The sequence below is a fragment of the Opisthocomus hoazin genome, chromosome Z (genome assembly GCF_030867145.1).
Source record: "Opisthocomus hoazin isolate bOpiHoa1 chromosome Z, bOpiHoa1.hap1, whole genome shotgun sequence".
Lineage (NCBI taxonomy): Eukaryota > Metazoa > Chordata > Aves > Opisthocomiformes > Opisthocomidae > Opisthocomus > Opisthocomus hoazin.
This window is the reverse complement of record NC_134454.1, coordinates 20129446-20151771: the sequence shown is the minus strand read 5'-3', so window position 1 is coordinate 20151771 and position 22326 is coordinate 20129446. Positions and strand designations below refer to the sequence as shown.

The following is a 22326-nucleotide window of genomic DNA, read 5'->3' as shown; positions in this document are numbered from 1 at the left end:
GGGCTCTTTTTCCTGTGGCAGACAGTCAGAAATCCTGCTGAAGGTCCAATTACAAGAAACAGATGATGTCATTTTGATAAAGCTATTTTCTGGTTTCACATACCCAAATGTTCAGACAAATGCAGACTTTCCACTTTCTGTGCAACATCCAAAAAGATCAAGATCTCAAAGACAGGAAGGAAATAGAAAGACAAGAAATTAAAGCACAATATTTATCAAGTTTGCATTTTAATACCAAGCCATGTGAGTGTCTGTGTGTATATTCTGCTGTGTTCAGGAAACTAAATACATACTGCATACAGTGAAGTTTCTTGTCATTTTATACCTTGTCTGGGTATTTTTTATATCTATACAGGTATAAAATTATGGGATTGAAAATCACATCAAGAGACAAAATGCTGCAAGTGAAAGGACAGTATTTATTTGTTCATTTATTTGAAAATGTTATTACATTGATAGAATAGCTTTAAAAGGAAGACCATAATATATTCATTCAAAACTAGGCTGTTTAGTATATATATTTAAACTCTTAATTTTTCATACACAGAAAGAAAATTATACTTTACAAATAGTTTTTAATAGATCTTATGAAAAACATGATCAAAAATAATTGCCAAAATCTGCCTCTTTAAATATACAAAAGACCCTTGTTGCGTTGAAGATCTTTCTCAAAAGCCAAAAATATCGAAGTCAACAGTTGAGTCCACATCAACCCCCACTGAAAGTAGTAGTTACATAAAAATGTAAAGCACTGTACAAAGTACAGCTTTTGTTTGTCTTAATACTGTACACATTTTTATTTGTTTTAAAAATATTTTCTAAAAACTGCTATTATTGAACTTAACATCCTTTCCTGTCTGCAGAAAAAAATGAGCCACTGAAATTATCTCTGTTTACTAAAATGTCTCCTCTTCTGAAGTTAAATCTTCTCTCACAATTCAAAGGGAATTTTACCACTTCTTTCAATGTGAGCAGGACTGAAAGCTTACCTCAGCATATCACTGTGAAATCCCTCTTACTTGGTTTTCTCCTTAGTTTCATAATGCAACGCATTACAAAATCTTCAACACATTAACTGAAGAAATCAGAACTCAAGTACTTCAGCTTACGACGCCAATGTATGAATTAGTTAATTGCAAAACTGAGTGCTGAATTAAACCAAAACCAACTGCAAATAATGCTGCATGCTTTTTAATGAGTATCCTTATCTCTGCCTTTCTTCCTTTATAGCCCCTTCTGGCATTTCTTCTGGAATGAGCTTTTCAAGAAGGTGCGGTAACCTGGATCATCCACATATTCATTCTTAAAGCGGGAACTCAATACTCTCTGCCTCTTCTTCTCTCCCAAGATAATATCTGCTCCACAAAATGTGTCTTCGAATCTCATGTGAGAGGCTGTAGACTATAACCAGACACTAATTACACATACAGCTTCCTATGGGCCATCATATTCTGACATATTTTAGACAAGTTACATGGAAATACAGACAACTTTCACTACGTCATATGAAGCTAGCTACATTACTGATTATGCAGTTACAACTGTTTTCAGGAAAATGTCTAAATATTAAATATATATTTTAAAAGTGTATTTAAAATATAATTGTTACTTTTCTGTATTTTGCATGTACTACTTATCATTTAATTTTCTAGGTCTGTCATGTTTCTTAGAAACATGCGACTAACATCAGTTGTTAGTTTTTATTTTATCCAGAGGTCACACAATCACTCTAACTCAAGGTGAAAAATAGCAACATAGAAGTGATGCAATTCTTGGGGAGGTTTGATCCCAGCCATAGCAATTATTCTCCACCACTTCGTGTTATTCAGAAAAGGTTTAAGTGCAAGGTAGTATGGCATGGACCGCTGAAAAGAAACCTGCACACTACCTATTTTGCACAGAATCAGTCATAAGTTCAGTAATTTGTCAACAAACCCCAAACTGTCGGGAATCAACTGAAACAAAGCAGGGGGACAGCAAACAGCAAGCCATTTGGGAAAAAGCAGTGGCAGAAATTTTGGACCAAATTCCACCACTGGAGTCATGGTAAAATTTCCAGGACTAGGAAAAGCACCATTTAGAAGGAACTGGTGTCATTTATTTCAAGAGATGGAAACAATATCATAAGCTGTCTTTAACTTGTGCTGCCTTCAGCATGAAGAGGGACAAGAGATGTTGGGCGTACCTTGAGGACTAAGCTACACATTTATAGAATTCGAGGCAATAGCAGAAAATCATGCAAAGGTCTGAGCACAGGCTGTGATTTATTTAGTTCACCAAACTCAATGTTTTTAACCTAAACTTAACTCCTCTATGAAGTTAATGGTGTCAAATGCAGAAAATAATTATTGATCTACAAAAACTGCCATTTAAAAAGACCAGCATGAACACATCCATATTTGTACTGTTATCCTTAGTGAGATGCAGCAGTTTACATTCTCCACAACATGCAGTTAATTATAAAATCTTTTTACACATAGCGCCTCTAAAACAAAAAATGGTAATGGAATGCTTTCTGAGTACAATGAAAAACCCTATTGAATATACTCAGATGGTTCATTTAACATTTTCCAAGACATGTATCTTAGCCCTAGATGGTCAGGACACTGAAAGATGTGTGCACTTACCCCAAATATATTGGTAAAAAAGGTGTCTTACCTAAGAATATCTGACCACTGCACCTCGCACTAGAAAGAGCTGTCCTCATCCTGCTCTATTCCTTCAGTAAAATGGAGCATCCTGCTGGTGAACACTCGCTCAGCAGGCTGACAGCCTCACATTTCTCTGTCTCTCTTCCCTCCTGAGCCTTACCACCCCTCTCATACATGATGCCAACCCTTTCCTTTGACACGCTCCTAGCGGCTGGAGTTGGCTCCTGAGAACTGGATGAAAGGAAATGATGTAATAACAAGGATGGCAGCTGCATGTGGCAAGAAGCATAGAAAACAAAAGTCAAGCTGAAACTTTCTTCAGCTACCTTGCCATGAAATGCTACGTTAGTCCACCACTCATATAAACTGACGTATGCCTGAAGAATCAGCTCTACACATCACTCCACCGCAAATCTTTGCACACAGCTTTCAAGAATCAGCTAATTAATGTCACATAACGGATGTGGGCACATGTATTGTATATGAATCCACCTCCCAGCAATGACAAATATATCATACACCCCTCTCCCTTTCAAAGCTTCACTGAAAGGATTCTACAGGTAAGAGGGAATTTTTATTCATAACAGTGAATTATTCTTTGTTCTCAATTATGAGAAGATTTTTGCATCTTTCACCTTTGGTTTTACATGTTAAGAAAGCTAACTATTAATTTGCAATCCAGTTTGGAACAAACTGCTCTAAAATAGAACATGGACATGATAAGAGTGTGATGCTCTTCTGAGTAGACTTGGTAATGGACTGAATTGCACAATATTTAGCATTAATGACAAAGACAGGTAACAGCATATAACTGTATGGCAGAACTTTCCATTTCCAGCCTTTAAGTGTTCTGCTCTTCATGAACCTCAACACTTTTCCAGATGGCATACATATAACCGACTACCTGGTGGATGTTGTTTGAAACTGCAGGAAACTTTAAAAATATAGTTAGGTTATATTATAATTATAGATTTGGTTTTAAACCAAAGACTAGTGAAATGCTGATGAGTCCTGCCAGTGACATCACTGAGTTCTTATCGGGCACTTTCTTAGAACAAGTTAATTGCATTTTTATTAAATGCAATGCTTTTAAAATCCCAAAGCTTTGAGAACTTGGAAAGATGGTTAAAAAGTATATAAATATTATAAGCATACTGAAAGAACAGAATGTCTGTCACTTTAAATATTTACTAACTTGATAATTCATGATCTGACAGATGATTGACCAAGACGTCCCTTTTAGGAGAAAAAAATTACACTTGACAACTGCATTTGCCTGTACTGGAAGAATAACTAACCATTCTCACTAGCAAATGGACACTTGTGCTAATTGTTGTGCTGATTTAGCCCGTCATAGTAGTACAAGCTTCACAAAATATTTGTCCAATTTAAACTGAAAATCCAGAATAAAGCCAAGGATATTGTTACTGGCATTTTGAGCATATATATACTATAAAGTTATAATTAGCAAATACTCACAAAACGTGCTTTCACTCTCTTCGGAAGCTCTTCATCTAGTGTATAGATCTCTTCTCTCTTCATTACTATTTGAGAACCATCTTCGAACTCAACCTAATTAAAAAAATGGGTATTTAAAAATAAAACCATACTTTAGCTCTTGCAGGAAATTTCTGGGAATGTCTCCAGACAAAAATGTATGTGCAAACACAGATTTACATACATATATTTTGCTATCTATTTTAGCAAGGTGGAATTAGGATAAAACATAAAAAATGTTATTTCTTAGGAAATGGAACACATTCATAAGTTGAAAATAATTATCTAAGCAAAGAGACTTCAAAATCAACACTGCCACATATAAAGTAAATTTTTTTAGCTTATGAATGCTGAGCAGTAACAATACAGAAAATATTATTTTGTAGGAGTGACATATTAAAACATCTTTATGCCATTTTTATTTGCCTCTAATTTTTTCACTCACTTCTAATAAATAAAAAATCAATTTTAACATTCCATGCTTCAAGTTTGAGGAAGACCATGTCAAAAGAAAGAAAATATGAGTGACAACTAAGGAAATAGCAGTTAACAGAATTTTATTGAATCTGATGGAATTTCTTTAAAATGCTCTGTTCAGAAGACGAAAAGCTTTATCATGCTTAGGTTTAGATTTAATCCAACATGAACCCTGTTAGCAGAAAATGAGAAAGGAAATGTAACTAGATGTGGGGAATGTTAAAATGCTAAGGCTTTGAAGCATTTAAGTTTTTTCAGTAGCTGCTGAGGTTTTTTTTAATACTTCATCTAACGATTGTGAATTCCAGGTATTATCTATGACTGCAGTTTCAGTTCCCACAGAAACTGTAAAGTTTGGTACAAAATTAAAAGAAGTCCCATTCCACATCCTTAGGTGACTTAATGAGACCATGTGAATAACAACAGACTTAGGCTGGAAGAATAAGCCCAAATACAAACATAGGAAAACACGAACTTATCAAAAGTATTATTAGAGATAAAACTGAAAAATCATGTATTTGAACTTCTAAATGGACTGGGTTTTGTATGTTCAAATTAAGACCTTCCCACAACAGGGTATGTCAAATTAATTGTGAACAGCTGAAAAATCCAATCTAGTATATCCATTCTCAAAAGCCAGGGTGCAGATCTATGAACTATTAACTTTTTTAAAAGCAATTCTTTTTTTATCGCAATTAATAGGGACGCACAAATCTGGAATGTATTTAAAATCTACAGACTACAGATGGATAACAAAGTCACAAAAGTCATCCTTGCTCCTGTCTGTTCCTCCTACTACCTCCATAAGCTTATTCTGCCAGTAGTATGTTAGAGGAACTTTAAGGTCCACTTGGCTTAAGCTTGTTTAACAAAATGATAGCAATTTAGGTATTTTTCACCAGGATGCAGGAGCATCCTTTCTGCTATTCCTGTTCCTTAGTGCACAATACATTTGGTAGTATGTTTTTGCATAATACAGTTAGTAATAATGTTTTTTGTGTCACTGGTGAAAAAAACGAGCAGAAAATGAATTCTGCCAGCTCGACATGATCAGTAAATCACATCCCGAATGGGCAATGTTTTTCTATTTACTGGTAGTGTGCAGCAGGATGCAACTGCTTCATACCACAGAGTGTGGCTTGCAGTATGAAATACATTGAATATTTACAATGAAGAGTAACTAGAAGTTCTTCAGCTATAATTCAGCATACCACACTGGAAATGCATTTGCCTGCTGTTAAAGGCAAACACAACAGGAGCTCCTCTACGACTTTCAATAGTGTCATGATTCATGCAAAATATAAATCCACCATCTCTAATAGCTACAGTTTAATTCAGATTGCAGATACTACATTTCAATCATCAGTTTTATCTAGCAAGTTTTTTTTATTTGGAGTTCTGCTGCTGTACTGTGTCTGTGTGGTATGTTATTCTCTCCATGAGATTTTCTTTTATCAGGACATCATAAGTTAAAGGGTCATCTGAAATTGTTAGAAAGCAATTAATAGAGTGAATGGATAATTTAATAATCTCATATGAAACTCAAAAATAAGTAGTGAATGTCAATATCAAAAATGACCAAGAAATCAAACACAGAATACATTAACAATTTCACTTGAACATCTGCTTCATTTGAAGCATGTAACTCTGCTTAGCTTAGGGATTGTGTAGGATACTGGGTGGCAAATGTCAAACTGGATGACGCAAGCTCTGGTGCATTGTGTCATAGCTCCTGCATGCACAAGTACTGTCACATTCAGTACAAATGACTCATGAACATGAGGAAAATTCAGATTTATCCAAGTGGAACAGATCTGTCTTATTAGATTATAATACTCATTTCATAGAGTCCTTTTCAGTCTCTCTTTTTGTCATACCATCTAAGACAACACATAAAAGACTTGGTAAGAGAATCTCAAAGGTGCAATAGAGATCTCACTACCCAGAAGAAGAATAGAATATGTGTATGCACAGGTCCTGGGAGCTTTCAGACAAGCTGTGCAGAAAGACCAGAGGAAGACCTACTAAAGTGTCTTGAAGTTAGCCTTGCACCCTCCATGTCATAGACTTTCTGTAACCTGTGGTAGTCTCCTCTCCCGTCCTACAGACTGAAATACTTGTTTGTCTCCAAAATCCTATGTAGTGCAATCTGGACTCCCTCTAATCTTTAGTCTTTGCTATTTCCTCTGTGACAGGTGTTGTTACAAGGCAGTTTACAGTAATCTCCCACGACTGTTATACTGACGAACACCAAACCTTACTGAACCTCTGCACACTAATTCATTTTCCTTAAACTAAACTGATTTCACCATTTTGTCTAAGAGATCTAAAACAAGACAAAGAAGTTTGTTTTGACTATGTCATACTCCTTCAAACAGGGAAGATAACAACATTCAGCTGATCTACCTCACAGTATTCCTCAGAAGACCAGCTGTTCAGAAGATTAAATGATTTGAAGATTAATGTTACTATAGAACAATAATCTTTATATTTTATAAAGAACTTTTCACCTCTCAACATAATACAGCTGCTAAATATAAGGGAAGAGGTAAGATTTAGAGACTAGCTCAAGGGATCAGGCATTTGAGGACTTGAGTTCAATTGCAAGTCATTGCAAAGTGAGAAGGTCAATGCAGCAAGTCATTTAGCCTCCCTGTGCCTTAATTTATCTATAGATATAATAGTAAATTTGTCATTTTTGTAGAGTAATGTGAGGCCCTCAGATGAAAAGAATTACATAAGTGAAAATGATTATATATATAAATGAAATGTACCTAGATTCTCATTCATTCAGAAATGCTATTATTATTGTGATTGTTTTATTGCAGTTCTACCATTCACTTGGGTACTCAAAGCTGCTGACTGATTTTTCTCAAAGGCAAGCACATAAAAAACCCATTATTGTTTCTCTGAACTCAGAAGTCAGCTTTTTAGCCTTGCCTTCAGTGTTCAGTTCTCTTTTGCCTTTGCTGAGGACAAAATGCTCCTTAGATTATTTGTTAATTGATTCAAAAGTGCCTCAGACAAATGAAAGTAGGGCTATTTATGCTCTTCTTTTTACTGTCCTCCCTTCCGTCCTTTCATGAAATGCCTAAGCTTCACTGTAGTCACACACCAATTCTTAATTTTATATCATTAATTGTATAATTACTTGACATCAAATAAAAGTAAATAACCTGGAGAAAAAAAAAGTTATCTTTCAAACTTCATGTTCCACCTGTTCACCTGGGTTCTTATTAAATAAGCCATTTTCTTGATTTTATAACAGGTGAAACCTCAACTCCCAAAGAGTGCACAGCACTTGTTAATGGTTCAGACAGCTTTGCTTATCAGTTTAAATGCATTAGCAGTTAGAATCAGAGTCCACACTCCAGTCTTCTGCAGCTTTGAAGGTGTGGCGGGCCACTCCAATGTTTGAGACAAATGAGCAATTTGCAATAAAGACATTTAAAAACAAGCACATGGTAATAAATATAGACACTCACCTGATACATGTGAGCTGTGTTTGTTCCCAGATACTTTGCACCATACAGTTTTCCATCAGGCCATTTCACTTGGACAACCTCTCCCTCTGCAGGTGGGCCCAGCCTTAGGCAATCTCTGCTCTATTTACAAGGGATGGATTCTCAAATCAGTGAGTGAGCCGCTACACTGAAATTACCAGTAAGCTCCTTTTTACGACTTGGTAATTGGAGAAGATTTATTACCATGTGTGTTTCAAATTTTATAATCCTGCTAATGGGCTAACAGAAGATACTGTTAGCCTTTATGAAAATGAAATACTGACCAAAGAAAAACTATCTTTACAGCTTGATGCTGCATTTGCAAGGCAACATATGCATAAGTCAGATAGCTATCAGCAACTGTGATACTTTTCCCCCATAATTAATTTCCATCACACACTGAAAATAAAGATAACTAAAGTGCAATTGCATATGTGCAACACTTTCTCTTTTACATATTCAAGTAACTCATGCTTTGTTAACCACAGCACATTTTTGCTAGATGCTAACTTTGCTGACTGAAGCATAACCTGATGGATCAAATTATAAATGGTGAGAATGTCATTGAGTTCTTTGCTTAGCTGATGGAGAAACACTGAAAGAATCCAAATGCTTACAAAGAAGAATTAGGCGGGATTTTTTTTTTTCAGAAGAGATGAAGCAGTTTATCTCCTGTGTTTTGGCCAAATTTTGTGCCTGCCTTGTTAAGCACATAAGAGCAGCACAGTTTACTCTAGTTGCAGCATATCCTTGCTGTGGTTTCTTTTGCGCCATATGGCTAAGCATGACCTAAATGACTCATTTGCAGAGCAGACTAACTAGGCATCCTTGATAACAGCTGTCCACATGAGGAAATACACGAAGGACCATAAAAGGATCGTGTTAGGTCTGAGCTCACCAATTCTTTGGAAGTGATCTATGCCAAATAATCCAACAAAGGCATCTATACTTTGTACCAACTACATCACAAGACTTCTCATGTAAATTAGCGCTAATTTAGTGGCATTATCCTACTTGTGAGAGGACCTACCCGGCGATCATGTTCCCTCAGCTCATGGCTAAGAAGTCTAGATTAGGAAGAGAAAAGATAAAGCCAAGGACTCAGGTAGACCGACTCAGTGACAAGGTCCTGCAGGACCTGGTATTATCTCACGTTGCTGAAACACTATTACAGTTCTCAAGGTCTCAGATTTAGTTTTTGAGTTCAACAATTCACTTCCAACAAAGGCCAACAATCATCATGACAAACACAAAATGTGGGAGCAAAAATGCATCATAGTGATCCTTACTGGGACAACAAGGTGAGTGGTGTGGTCAACAGGCTGGAGGGACAGGATGCCATTCAGAGGGACCTGGACAAGCTGGAGAAGTGGGCCCGTGTGAACCTCCTGAGGGTCCTGCACATGGGTCGGGGCAAGCCCCAGTATCAATACAGGCTGGGGGATGAAGGGATTGAGAGCAGCCCTGAGGAGAAGAACTTAGGGGTGCTGGTTGATGAGAAGCTCAACATGACCCAGCAATGTGCGCTGGCAGCCCAGAAGGCCAACCATGTCCTGGGCTGCATCACAAGCAGCATGGCCAGCAGGTTGAGGGAGGGGATTCTGCCCCTCTGCTCCGCTCTGGTGAGAACCCACCCGGAGTCCTGCGTCCAACTCTGGAGCCCTCAGCACAGAAAAGACACGGACCTGTTGGAGTGGGTCCAGAGGAGGGCCATGAAAATGATCAGAGGGATGGAGCACCTCTCCTATGAAGAAAGGCTGCGAGAGTTGGGGCTGTTGAGCCCGGAGAAGAGAAGGCTGTGGGGAAACCTTACTGCAGCCTTCCAGTACTTAAAGGGACCTATACAAAAGATAGGGATAATTCTTGTAGCAGGGCCCGTTGTGATAGGACAAAGGGTTTTAAACTTAAAAGAGGGTAGATTAGTTTAAATATAAGGAAGAATTTTTTTTACGATGAGGGTGGTGAGACACTGGAATGGGTTGCCCAGAGAGGTGGTCAATGCCCTATCCCTGGAAACATTCAAGGCCAGGTTGGACGGGGCTCTGAGCAACCTGATCTAACTGAAGATGTCCCTGCTCATTGCAGGGGGGTTGGACTAGATGACTTTTAAAGGTCCTTTCCAACCCAAACTCTTCTATGATTCTGTGACATTATCTTGTTATAATATCATGCTAGCCAAATCCAGGCTTTATAAACTGTTTTTAATCACATGTATCTCAATCCATGAATTTGATTCAACACATGACAATAGAAGTGAAAAGCTGGATTTTCACAGAAACACTTTCCTGCATGACAACACTGTCTCTGTCATCCCTCAGGTGCTGTGCCAAGGGGACAGCTCTAACATACACCCTGCGTGTCTGCCTGGCAAAGGTTGCTGTGACAGACACAGAAAGGTATATCCTTTCAACTTCACCATTTATCTGGGGTAGCAGGTGGCATTACTGTATTACCCTTCCCCATATTTCCAGGAGAGGCAGAGGGAAAGGGGAAAGGATGGCTGCTGCCTTCTTTCCAACAGTGGAATAATTAGGATTTCCCAAGGGACAGAGATTGCTAAACACTGTCATAGCTCTGACTATAAATTAAATGAGACCGTATTTTTAACGCTCTCTCCTCAGCGACGACTGTCAAGACGGTTATTGTCATTATCATACTTCTCCTATCTATTTATTGCTAAAGTGCACAAAGGAGTCTTGGCTAAGTGTCTTGAACCAAATTTTTAAAATGCATCATGGAAGATAGCAAATTTCCTGAAAACAAACAATCTATCAACAATGTCAAGCCAAACATTAATTTTCCAAGAACAAAAGCCCAGCATGATTTGCTCCCTTTGCACCTTGCACAAGAAAAAAATCTCACAGCTTCTCTACGATTGCTAATGGAATTGCTCATATGGAAAATTAGTGTTCTCATGCAAATAACTAGACAAATAACAATCCCATTCTTCATGTATCACCAAAATGTCTTAGTCTACAGAACTGTGTTTGGGAAACCTATACTAAACAGTTTTTGCTGATTTCTACCAGAGTTCCTACCTTTTATTTTCATGCTACATAACTATTATAGAGATTCTCTTTTTACTGCAAAAATAATTCTCACCATCTTCTTCTGGGGAATGATTAGTCCTATTTATTAGCCTGGCAAAATTGCAAAAACACCACTTCACTTTTCTCAGTCATACAATGAAAAGTCAGACATCAAGATATGGCAATACTTCAACATTCCCATACACTAGCTGTGAACAACATACAGTGTGGTCTCAATCTACATTCAGCCAAATGTAAACCATGTACGTTTCCCATACAATTAGGTAGTATATTTTCTTCTTCACACTAATGGTCAAAAGCATGCCTATCTGTACTGAAAGCCCATTCATTTAAGTGTCCAGTTGCACACTGCGGCTATGCAAGCCTATTCACTTAAGTGTCCAGTTTCACATTCCAGCTATTTCACAGCTCAGAGCCCCAGCTTCAGCTATGGTCAGATACAACAAGGTTGCTCAAGGACATGTCCAGTTGGGTTTGAGTATCTCCAAGGATGAACACTTCACCACCTGCCTGGGCAACTAGTCCAGCATTCAACAATCCTCACAATGAAAAAGTCTTTACTTAAGAAAAATTCCATGTTACAAAATTCCTTGTATTTCAGTTGGTACCCGTTGTCTGTCATCCTGTGCACCGCTGAGAAGTGTGTGTCTCCATCTTCTTTACTTCCCCCATCAGGTATTTATACACTTCGATAAGATCCCCCTGAGTCTACTATCCTCTAGGCTGAACAGTCCCAGCTCTGTCAGTCTCCCCTCATACGACAGAAGCTCCAGCCCCTTCATCACCTTCATATCCTTTCACTATATTTGCTTCTGTATGTCCACGTCCTTCTTGTACAGGTAAGCCCATAACTCCACATATGATCTCATCAGTGCTAGGTTTACAGCCTTTCGAAACATTTTATAAGCAAAACCCTGTAAATTATAAAAATTCTAAAACATTTCTTATTTATTACAAGTGGTGTTTTCTGGTTTTATAAACATTCATTTTGAGGTTCATTACATGCATCGCACTCAAATAGTAAGCAATCCGCTCACAATAGATGTTGGAAAAATATTTTGAAATACTGGGTCCATCTCCTGTGCTGTCACTGAGGAATTCTTGCGTACAGCACTACAGATAAAGTAGACGCCTTTGCTATTTTTCTTTTATGATATTCCTCTGTTTTTACCACAGAGGTTGAACAATACTTCACAGAATCACAGAATGTTAGGGGTTGGAAGGGACCTCTGTGGGTCATCTAGTCCAACCCCCTGCCGAAGCAGGGTCACCTACAGCAGGCTGCAGAGGACGGTGTCCAGCCGGGTCTTAAATATCTCCAGAGAAGGAGACTCCACAACCTCCCTGGGCAGCCTGTTCCAGGGCTCCGTCACCCTCAGAGGGAAGAAGTTCTTCCTCATGTTCAGATGGAACTTCCTATGCTTCAGTTTGTGCCCGTTGCCCCCTGTCCTGTCGCTGGACACCACTGAAAAGAGTGTGGCCCAATCCTCCTGACACCCACCCTTCAGATATTTATAAGCATTTATTAGGTCCCCTCGCAGCCTTCTCTTCTTCAGGCTGAACAAGCCCAGCTCCCTCAGCCTTTCCTCATAGGACAGATGCTCCAGTCCCCTCATCATCCTCGTAGCCCTCTGCTGGACTCTCTCCAGTAGCTCCTCATCTTTCTTGAAGTGGGGAGACCAGAACTGGACACAGTACTCCAGATGGGGCCTCACTAGGGCAGAGCAGAAGAGAAGGAGAACCTCCCTTGACCTGCTGGCCGCACTTCTCTTAATGCACACCAGGATCCAACTGGCCTTCTTGGCAACAAGGGCACACTGCTGGCTCGTGGTCAACCTGTCGTCCACCAGCACACCCAGGTCCCTCTCCACAGAGCTGCACTCCAGCAGGTCCACCCCAAGCCTGCACTGGTGCATGGGGTTGTTCCTCCCCAGGTGTAGGACCCTGCACTTGCCTTTGTTGAACCTCACCAGGTTCCTCTCTGCCCGACTTTCCAGCCTATCCAGGTCTCGCTGAATGGCAGCACAGCCTTCTGGTGTATCCAACACTCCTCACAGTTTTGTGTCATCAGCAAATTTGCTGAGGGTGCACTCTAACTCTTCATCCAGGTCATCGATGAAGAAGTTGAACAAGGCTGGGCCCAGTACTGACCCCTGGGGGACACCATTAGTTACTGGCCTCCAACTAGACTCAGTGCCACTGATGACAACCCTCTGAGTTCTGCCATTCAGACAGTTCTCAATCCACCTCACCGACCACTCATCCAGCCCACACTTCCTCAGCTTCCCTAGGAAGATATTATGGGAGACAGTGTTGAAAGTCTTGCTGAAGTCAAGGTAGACAACATCTACTGCTCTCCCCTCATCTACCCAGCCAGTCACACCATCGTAGAAAGGTATCAGATTGGTCAAGCATGATTTCCCCTTGGTGAATCCATGTTGACTACTCCTGATAACTTTCTTTTCCTCCACTTGCTTGATGATGACCTTAAGAATGAGTTACTCCATCATCTTTCCTGGGATGGAAGTGAGGCTCACCGGCCTGTCGTTCCCTGGGTCCTCCTTCTTGCCCTTTTTGAAGATTGGAGTGATATTGGCTTTTCTCCAGTCCTTGGGCACCTGTCCTGTCCTCCAGGACCTTTCAAAGATGATGGAGAATGGCTCAGCAATGGCATCCACAAGCTCCCTCAGCACTCGTGGGTGCATTCCATCGGGGCCCATGGATCTGTGGGCATCCAGATTGCTTAAGCGATCCCTCACACAGTCCTCCTCAATCAAGGGAAGGTCATCCTCTCTGTAGGCTTCATCTTTTGCCTCCAGGGCCTGGGATTCCTGAGGGCCTGCCTTGGCACTGAAGACTGAAGCAAAGAAGGCATTCAGCAACTCTGCCTTCTCTGCATCCTCCATCACCAGGACACCCACCTCATTCAGCAGCGGCCTCACATTGTCCCTAGTCTTCCGTTTTCTACTGATGTACTTGAAGAAGCCCTTCTTGTTGTTTCCGACATCCCTTGCCATATTCAGTTCCAGGTGGACCTTGGCCTTCCTTGTTGTATCTCTGCATGCTCTGCTGACATTCCTGTACTCTTCCCAAGTGGCCTGTCCCTCTTTCCACATTCCATGGACCTTTCTCTTCCACCTGAGCTCTGCTAGAAGCTCCTTGTTCAACCATGCTGGTCTCCTGCCTCCTTTGCTAGATTTCTTTCTCAAGGGGATGCACCACTCCTGAGCATGGAGGAAGTGATGTTTAAACACCAACCAGCACTCTTGGACCCCCCTGCCTTCGAGAGCCCTGGCCCACGGGATTCCTCCAAGTAGCTCCTTGAAGAGGCCAAAGTTAGCTCTCCTGAAGTCCAAGGTTTTGATCCTACTTATTGCCCTGCTTCCTCCATGCAGGATCCTGAACTCCACCATTTCATGGTCACTGCAACCGAGTCTACCTCCAGCCTTCACATTCTCAACCAGTCCCTCCTTGTTTGTTAGTATAAGGTCCAGCAGAGCACCCTTCCTTGTTGGTTCCTCCACCACTTGCTTCAGAAAGTTATCTTCGATGCTCTGCGGGAACCTCCTGAATTGCGCATGCCTAGCTGTGTGGTCTTCCCAGCTGATATCAGGGTGGTTGAAGTCCCCCATGAGAACCAGGGCCTGTGACTGTGAGACTACTTGCAGCTGCTTGTAGAAGGCCTCATCAACTTCCTCCTCCTGGTCAGGTGGCCTGTAGTACACATCCACAATAACATCACCCATATGAGGCTGTCCCTTAATTCTAACCCATAAGCTCTCAACTCCTTCTTCATTTGCCCCCAGGCAAGGGTCAATGCATTCCAGTTGCTCCCTCACATGTAGAGCAACTCCACCACCTCTCCTTGTTGGCCTGTCTTCCCTAAAGAGTCTGTTGCCATCCATGACAGCATTCCAGTCATGTGAGCTGTCCCACCACGCTTCTGTGATGGCTACCAAGTCGTAGCCGTCCTGCTGTACAATGGCTTCCAGCTCATCCGGTTTATTGCCCATGCTACATGCGTTGGTGTAGATGCACTTGAGCTGGGCTGTCAGTCTCACCCCTGGCCCTGGCACGCCAAGCCTGGGCTCATCCCTAGTGAGCTGGGCGATGTCCCCTTTCCCCTTCAAACCTAGTTTAAAGTCCTCTCAATGAGCCCCGCCAGCTCGTGGCCAAGAATCCTTTTTCCCCTTTGAGATAGCTGCACTCCGCCTGTTGCCAGCAGGCCCGGTGCTGTGTACACCTCCCCGTGATCAAAGAATCCAAAATTCAACTGATGGCACCAGTCCCTGAGCCACCTGTTAATCAGGTGAGTTTTCCTGCCCCTTGGCTCATCCCTGCCACTGATGGGATTGAGGAAAACACTGCCTGCGCCCCTGATCTTCAACCAACCACCCCAGTGCCCTGAAGTTCCTTTTGATGGCCTTGGGACTTCCCTCTGTGATCTCGTCCCCGACAACCTGCATTACCAAGAGGAGGTAATAACCAGAGGGCTGCACCAGACCAGGGAGTTTCTGAGCAACATCCCTAACCCGGGCCCCAGGGAAGCAGCAGACTTCCCTGTGGGATGGGTCCGGTTTGGCTCATTAAGGCTGGACAGAGCATTTGCAAGTAGCAAATCCAGTTGCAGTGGCAGGGTGGTGACGGTTCACACAGACTAGGAAAAAATGTGGAGCCACACTATGAAAAGAAAGGGAGGAAGTCTGCACCCGAAGCACACACTTGAATCCAGGAACTGTGAAATGTTACAAGATTCACATAATTTGAATACAACTACTGACACCTGAAGAAAATATCTTATTTTTTAAAAAAGTTTAAAAAAACATGTTCAAAAGCTTTACTAAATCAAGGCTAAAAAGTACACATAATTCAGTCTCAGACAAAATTATGAACTACTGAGACTATTCTCCAAAACTGTCACAAAGAGATGCTTCTTGGATACTTAAAATTTTGTTTTTATAATGTTTTGCCCAGCAATTATGTTACTAATTCAGCTATTTCAAATTTCACAACTATTTTCAAAAATGTAAGAACGTAAAAGCCTTTGACTTCTTCTAGGTTTGATCCAAAGGAGCCACACTGAAAACAAATATCTAGTGAATTCAGAGGAAACAGAAAACTCCGTGGTGCAGTCCTCGAAGTCAACAGAGTTAAGGTGGCTCCTATCTTCAGGCACAGGCTAAAAGCAGCCTGCAAGTTAAATTGATAGTAGAAAGGATACTGTAGTCTGTCATGTCAAGATTGTAGCAGAAAAGGATGAAATTATTCTGTGACTACAAATATCAGCCAATGTTCATTTACAGAGTCTCTGGTCTGACAGAAAGCTAGATAGAGAGGAAATCTTAGAAAGGAAAATATTGGTATGGCCAAAGTAGAATATGTGACTTTTTAATGAAAAACAAAAAGTTTTCATTTTCAGGGATTTTTGTCCAGTGAGGAAGGCAGCAGTCGAACCAAAGAGACCTACAGACTGCAAAGTATTATTTAATAGCACTTTAAAAAAAAATTCTTTTCGGGTTCAATACATAAAAAGCAAAAAGCTCTCAAACTGAATACACAAAACCCCCACCACTTCATTCCTCCTGAACACAGCAGCAGAAAAAGTTTTTCATTAGCTTGTACAATGTTCTGCCTTTCAACAGTTTATAGCTCAATGTTTGATCTTTCAGGAGCTTAAATAGAATCACATTCTTCCAAATCTGATTCAGTCTTTGGTGAACATGGAACATGATTGGTGAAGAAGAGATCAGTTAACTCCTTTAACTCTAAGTAATGGTCATAAAGTTTAATATTGTATTTACTATCACAGCAATAACATTGGTCACTGTATCTCAAGAATTTGTTTGAAAAGAGGAAAATGTGGCCCATATGACATCTTATAGAGAAGGTATGAACCCAACAGTAGTCAAATATTTAAAATTGTTGGTAGAAAACAATCATATTCAAATAGAAAAATTACAATACTTGTCTATTCAAATCAGGGTGCAACTTCATCAGATGACTTGGCTCTTGTTAATTGTTTTGGTGATGTGATCCTACCCTGACTCAGGAGAGGACAGAAGAGTTGCGATGGTGAAGGTCCCTGATTCGATCCCACTGTTCATAACCTAGACTAGTATGTCTTGTTTGAAAAGCTGCTGTTGCCTCCTACTCATACTTTTGCATGAGCATTCTGAGGAACTTCTCCTATTAGGACAAAGAAAATCAATCTCCATCTCAATCAAATCAGAATATTTTCTGTGGAAGATTACTAAACTCAGTTCTCATAGCTGTGCTCCTACAGTGGGCTTGACAGGGAAGAGGAGAATGAAACATTGCAACGTAAAAGACATTTGCAATACGTAAGTAACAGTCTGAAGACCCTCCTCTAAAGCTGATGAATATTACTGGAGACCAGTTTTCCCTGAACACAGCCCTAAAATATTCATATACATATATATATACACACACACACATATATAACAAAACAATGAAGACTGAGATCTCTTTTTCCATGTACAAAAAAATAAGGCAAAAAACTTGGAAAGATATTGAAGAAAAATCAATCTATAGTACACAGTATTAAGTGGGAATATTCTCTTCAAGTGTTTCACTCTTGGAAATTCACTCTTAATTCACCACTAGCCCATCTGAATAAGCATACTTTTCTTCCCTTACAGCTGCACTGTTTTGCAAACCTGAGCTTTACACTCATAAACTGGCATCATTTAAAGTAATTAGGCAGACATGCAAAGTAGTCTCTTCCTTTGCTGAACCATTTCATTCTTCTGGAACTTCTTACATAATTTTCAAATCTACCATACCCACAACATTCTTCTACCCATTTCCCATGAGGGTGTTTCTACAAAACTCAAGCTGTTATCAAGCATTAACCAAGACAGCAAATACAATGAGGCTGGCACCACTTTCTTCATGAGAGTATCTAACTGAGCAGTCCCTATCCCACAAATAACATCAGAAACCCCCATTTTACTTTTCTCAACACTAAGAGAATTGTTTATCTATTTAACCAGCAGACTCAGCGCTCAGCTCTGTTATTTTTCAAATCACTATGGTTTAGACTGTGTTCCAAATAAAATATTTTTGTTTGTTTAAATTGTATTAAAATTACAGCATTTTTCTCAATATTACTTAGCAAACATTTCTGCATCTCCTCCACACTCCTGGGTCTTACTTGCTGATTTGCTTTGTTTCCAAAACAAAGTACAAAATGCCTCATTGTTATTCAAATCCTTGTGAAATACCACTGATGGTATCATTGACGTATACAATACAGGGCTAAAGTGGTTAAGTGTGGCTCCTCCAACAGGTTTTGTGACCTAGAACATACTTCTAGTTCTATTTTTGCTGTATGGCTCTGTAATGCAGTGACAGAATGAAATACAGAAATTGTATAAATTATTTTACTAATGGTAAAGGAATAGTATAAATATACACAGAACCTCACTGGCATTATTCCTGCTGGGATGCTGTGAGTTTAAAGACAGTTTAAATGTTTGCTCAGAAATAGTACTTGTAAGAATTAGTTTAGCTGAATGTATTTTTCATTCTTTGAAGTTACTCATTTATGTATCATACAACTACAAAACCCCCTAAGAAGACGTATTCCATTCAATCAACAGCAGTCTTGCAGAAACACTGTGTAAGATTCCATTTCATTGTGCTGCCGTGGCTTTCTGTATCACAGGGTTCTTGTGAATCCCACTACGCTGTTGTCACGCAACTTGGCAAGAAGGAATAGCAAAGGGCAGAGGTAAGCAGCAGCCTGGCTTCAGCCCCGAAACGTGCCTGGTGATACAGATCCTTTCCGTATTGTTCCATCCCTGACACACAGGGGCCATGGCACAGTATTGTTATCTTCCTCCTGGCAAACTGAAAGCTGATAATCTAGCCCTGAGGTTTCAAAGATCAAAGAGAAATAGATACTGAAAAGAAGAACTAGAGCTAAATCAGACTCCCTAATTGCAATAAACCTGGCCTTCCCATCCTGTGCATCTACTTTTTTTTTGTACTGTCACTCATCTTGTGTTAGTTCATAAATTTATACGTACTGTTACACTGTGAAACAGAAACCGTCCATTTTCTGTCATCCCCTACATTGCTTAAATCTGTAAGAATGGCTCAGACATTAGCATTAGTCTATCTCACCACAATTTGCATGGAGCAAGCCATAATATCGACTCATCTGGGTTTTTAACTCAGAAATTCCATGATTTCTGAAAAATAACTTAAAATTCATGTGTGGTCTCCGAAACTGAATAACCACCTCTTATTTTGGAGAAAATGAAACTCATTTCACAGCAAATTCAATTCATGGCACATTCATTTCAATTTATAGCAAACAAACATTCTGGTATTAATCACAAAATTAATGGTTACTTTTCACAACACAGACAAAACATGCTAACTACATCTGTTTTTCACTGATAAGACTTCAGCTGGGTTTCTAGTCCCCAGATTCACCACATGAAAAAGTAGGAAAAATCCAGGCCTGATTATTGGGCTTTTGCACAGAAATGGTCCTCTCACTGACTCTAGTTGAACCACAGCAGTCATTTCTACATTTTCCCCTTAAATGAGGACCTGAGTTACTTTTACTACCCTACTTCATTGCTACTAGGGTACCTACCACGAGGTAGTGCTGTCTGTACTGACAGACACCAGCTGAGGATGGTTTGAATGGGAAGGAGTGCAGAACTAAGCATGGGGTAACACTATCAGGAAGAGCTAGCTCTTGCTGCACAGGCCCAGGAGAGAAAAAGGCTCCCGTGGCAGAGCTGGAAAGGTACCTCTGAACAGTCCTGAAGATGCAGCTTCAGTGTCCCCAAGGCCATTCTGCAAAGGCACTTAAACACAAGCTGTCTCCTCTGCCTATGTTACTTCAGCTGACATTAACCTTCAACATGAGTGCTAGTGATTAAGCTTCCACAGTCACGCTCACCGGTGATTGTCTCATAAGGAGCACGACTAATGTGATTACAACTAACACCTCCAATTTGGAAAAGATTGTCGTACTGACAAATAACATACCGCAGCTGCAAACAGTAAATATATTTACCTACCAACACCACTAAAGCCGAAGTGGAGAAACAAATTGTGGAAACTCTCTGAAACAACTGCTGATCTCAACAGACTGTCAAACTGTGTTTTTCTTTTGGGAGCTGATAGTATATGGTAGTTAACGCAAATTTTTAGAAACACTAAATTACGTTTCATACTTTCCAATTTGAATGAAAAGGAGAGTGGTACCTGATTTGCCACAGCCAGAATTTTATCTAAACAGGAACTGCAATTTACACAGTGCATTAGCATTTGAAAGAGCAGGCCTGATTCCCAGGAGTGCAGTTCTGGTTTTGAATTGGTATATATCCAGTGAAATCAAGAGATTAACAGAATAGTTACTATAATTCTACAAATTTAGCCTTGGATCACAGAACGCACAGTATAAAAATACTTTGAGTTTATGCATAATATGTCATCCTTAAAATGTTACTGAATCTTCACTTACAAAGTGAATATATGCTTTCACCAAAGGGAAATTGGAAGGCAAATTGCACCATGCATTCCTGAATACATCTTAAAATTTCTTACTTTCCTTTCAGCTTAGAAAGCTACTATTTCAGCTATTGCATTCAGTTTCAGGAAAGCATTAATACCACAAATACATGCGCAATGGTAACTGACAAGACGCAGAACTGCCCAGGCGGCCACAATTCAAACCCACATTGCAGAATGTGGCTTAGGATGTCCAGAGTGGTGCTGGGCATCACTGTAAGGTGCAGCACAGAGGACACTAAGGAAGCCTTAACCTGGTGTACAACATATGTCTTACAGGACAAACCTCAGTGTCAGCAGTAGGAAGGTGAAGTTGGCAAGGGCACCAGGATGTCTGACTTGCTGTGCCTGACTGAAGTACAAGGCTCCTTTAAAGCAGCGGAGAAACCTTGCTTATGCTTACATTAAAGTTAGATGAGACTGAATCCTACAGTACTATCTCGTATCCTGCCCACCGATATATTGGTGAAGGCCTAAAGGTTTAAAGGTCCCAGTAAATCAATTCCAGCTGGACCAGTACAAAGAGCCCCCTTAATACATGTGGCAAATCTGGAAATGATCTATTTCTGACACACACGAAAAATAGGGTAAAGTACCAGATCTGAAAATCCTACAATTCTGGGTTACCTCAGAAAAAAGGTGGGAGGGGAAATAATGCTCCTCCCCCATTCCCAGAAGTCCCACCTCATCTCAGTGGTTCCTGTGCGATCCTAGGGATTTCACTGTGCTCCACCTGCTCTTCACAGCTGTACTTGTTTGTGGTCCTGGACATGGACACACAGGCACTTTGCAAACACAAAAAGTATTGTAATATACTTGTCTCTCACCTGCTTCACTGCAAAGTCAGCCATTTTATCATAAACTGCAAATTAATGGATTATCTTCCATTTTGTTTCTCCTGCTGAGCTGTGGGGCCATTACCTTCAACTCATCTAAAATCATTATTTATAAGGATCCATGAAAGATTCCGTTATAAAGTGGAAAGGACATCATACACAGGAAACCATGTAAAGATAATACTTCTATTTGAAGCTTTAATTTTCCTTTAATCTACCCTATACTCATTTTTTATGCTTATTTATTAAGTGGTCTGTCTTTCTACTGTCACAGGGAACAAAGAAAAAGCAAGAGCCACAGAAAAATCACTTCTGTTCTCCATAATGGAGTAAAGTGAAAGTAACTCACATCAATATGGTTATAGTACTGTACAACAAGTTTCAGATTAGAATCAGACTATTGCATCTTTTGATGTTTTGCAGCTTCAAGAGTTAAACGATGGAATAAAAGCCTCAGCCTAAAGCCTTAAAACCTAGTGTTTGCTTTTGAAAAAGTTTGACTTTAACTTACAAAAGTTAAATTTTAAAAACACAAATTAATTTGTGTTAGTATGCAGAAGATGCAAACAATGATTTGCATGTACAAAGTACAGCATTCTGTGTACCAGCACTTGCAAATCCAGTGCAGAAGTTCACAGTTACCAAAATGGGTTAAAATAAATTTCTCAGCTGAAGTAAATTGTTCAAAACATATATATATATATATATTTAACTTCTTGGAGTACTTCACAGAACAAGAATGCAATATCCCACACAA

The 22326-nt window shown here is 40.1% G+C and overlaps 1 protein-coding gene across 3 annotated transcripts in view; it reads right to left on the bottom strand.

The window, feature by feature from the left end:
• Window positions 1-416: 416 nt before the first annotated feature.
• The window catches only part of KDM4C (lysine demethylase 4C), a 281173-nt gene continuing 259263 nt past the window's right edge, over window positions 417-22326 (bottom strand). For 2 of the 3 annotated variants that reach the window (XM_075410592.1, XM_075410594.1), the window contains 3 exons: window positions 8111-8230; window positions 4131-4223; window positions 417-1401 (listed from right to left, as the gene is read on the bottom strand). In XM_075410592.1, the coding sequence (XP_075266707.1) occupies window positions 1225-1401; window positions 4131-4223; window positions 8111-8230 (390 nt within the window). In that variant the 3' untranslated portion in view covers window positions 417-1224. The remainder of the gene's footprint in view (window positions 1402-4130; window positions 4224-8110; window positions 8231-22326) is intronic. The other variant, XM_075410593.1, reaches the window with a different exon arrangement.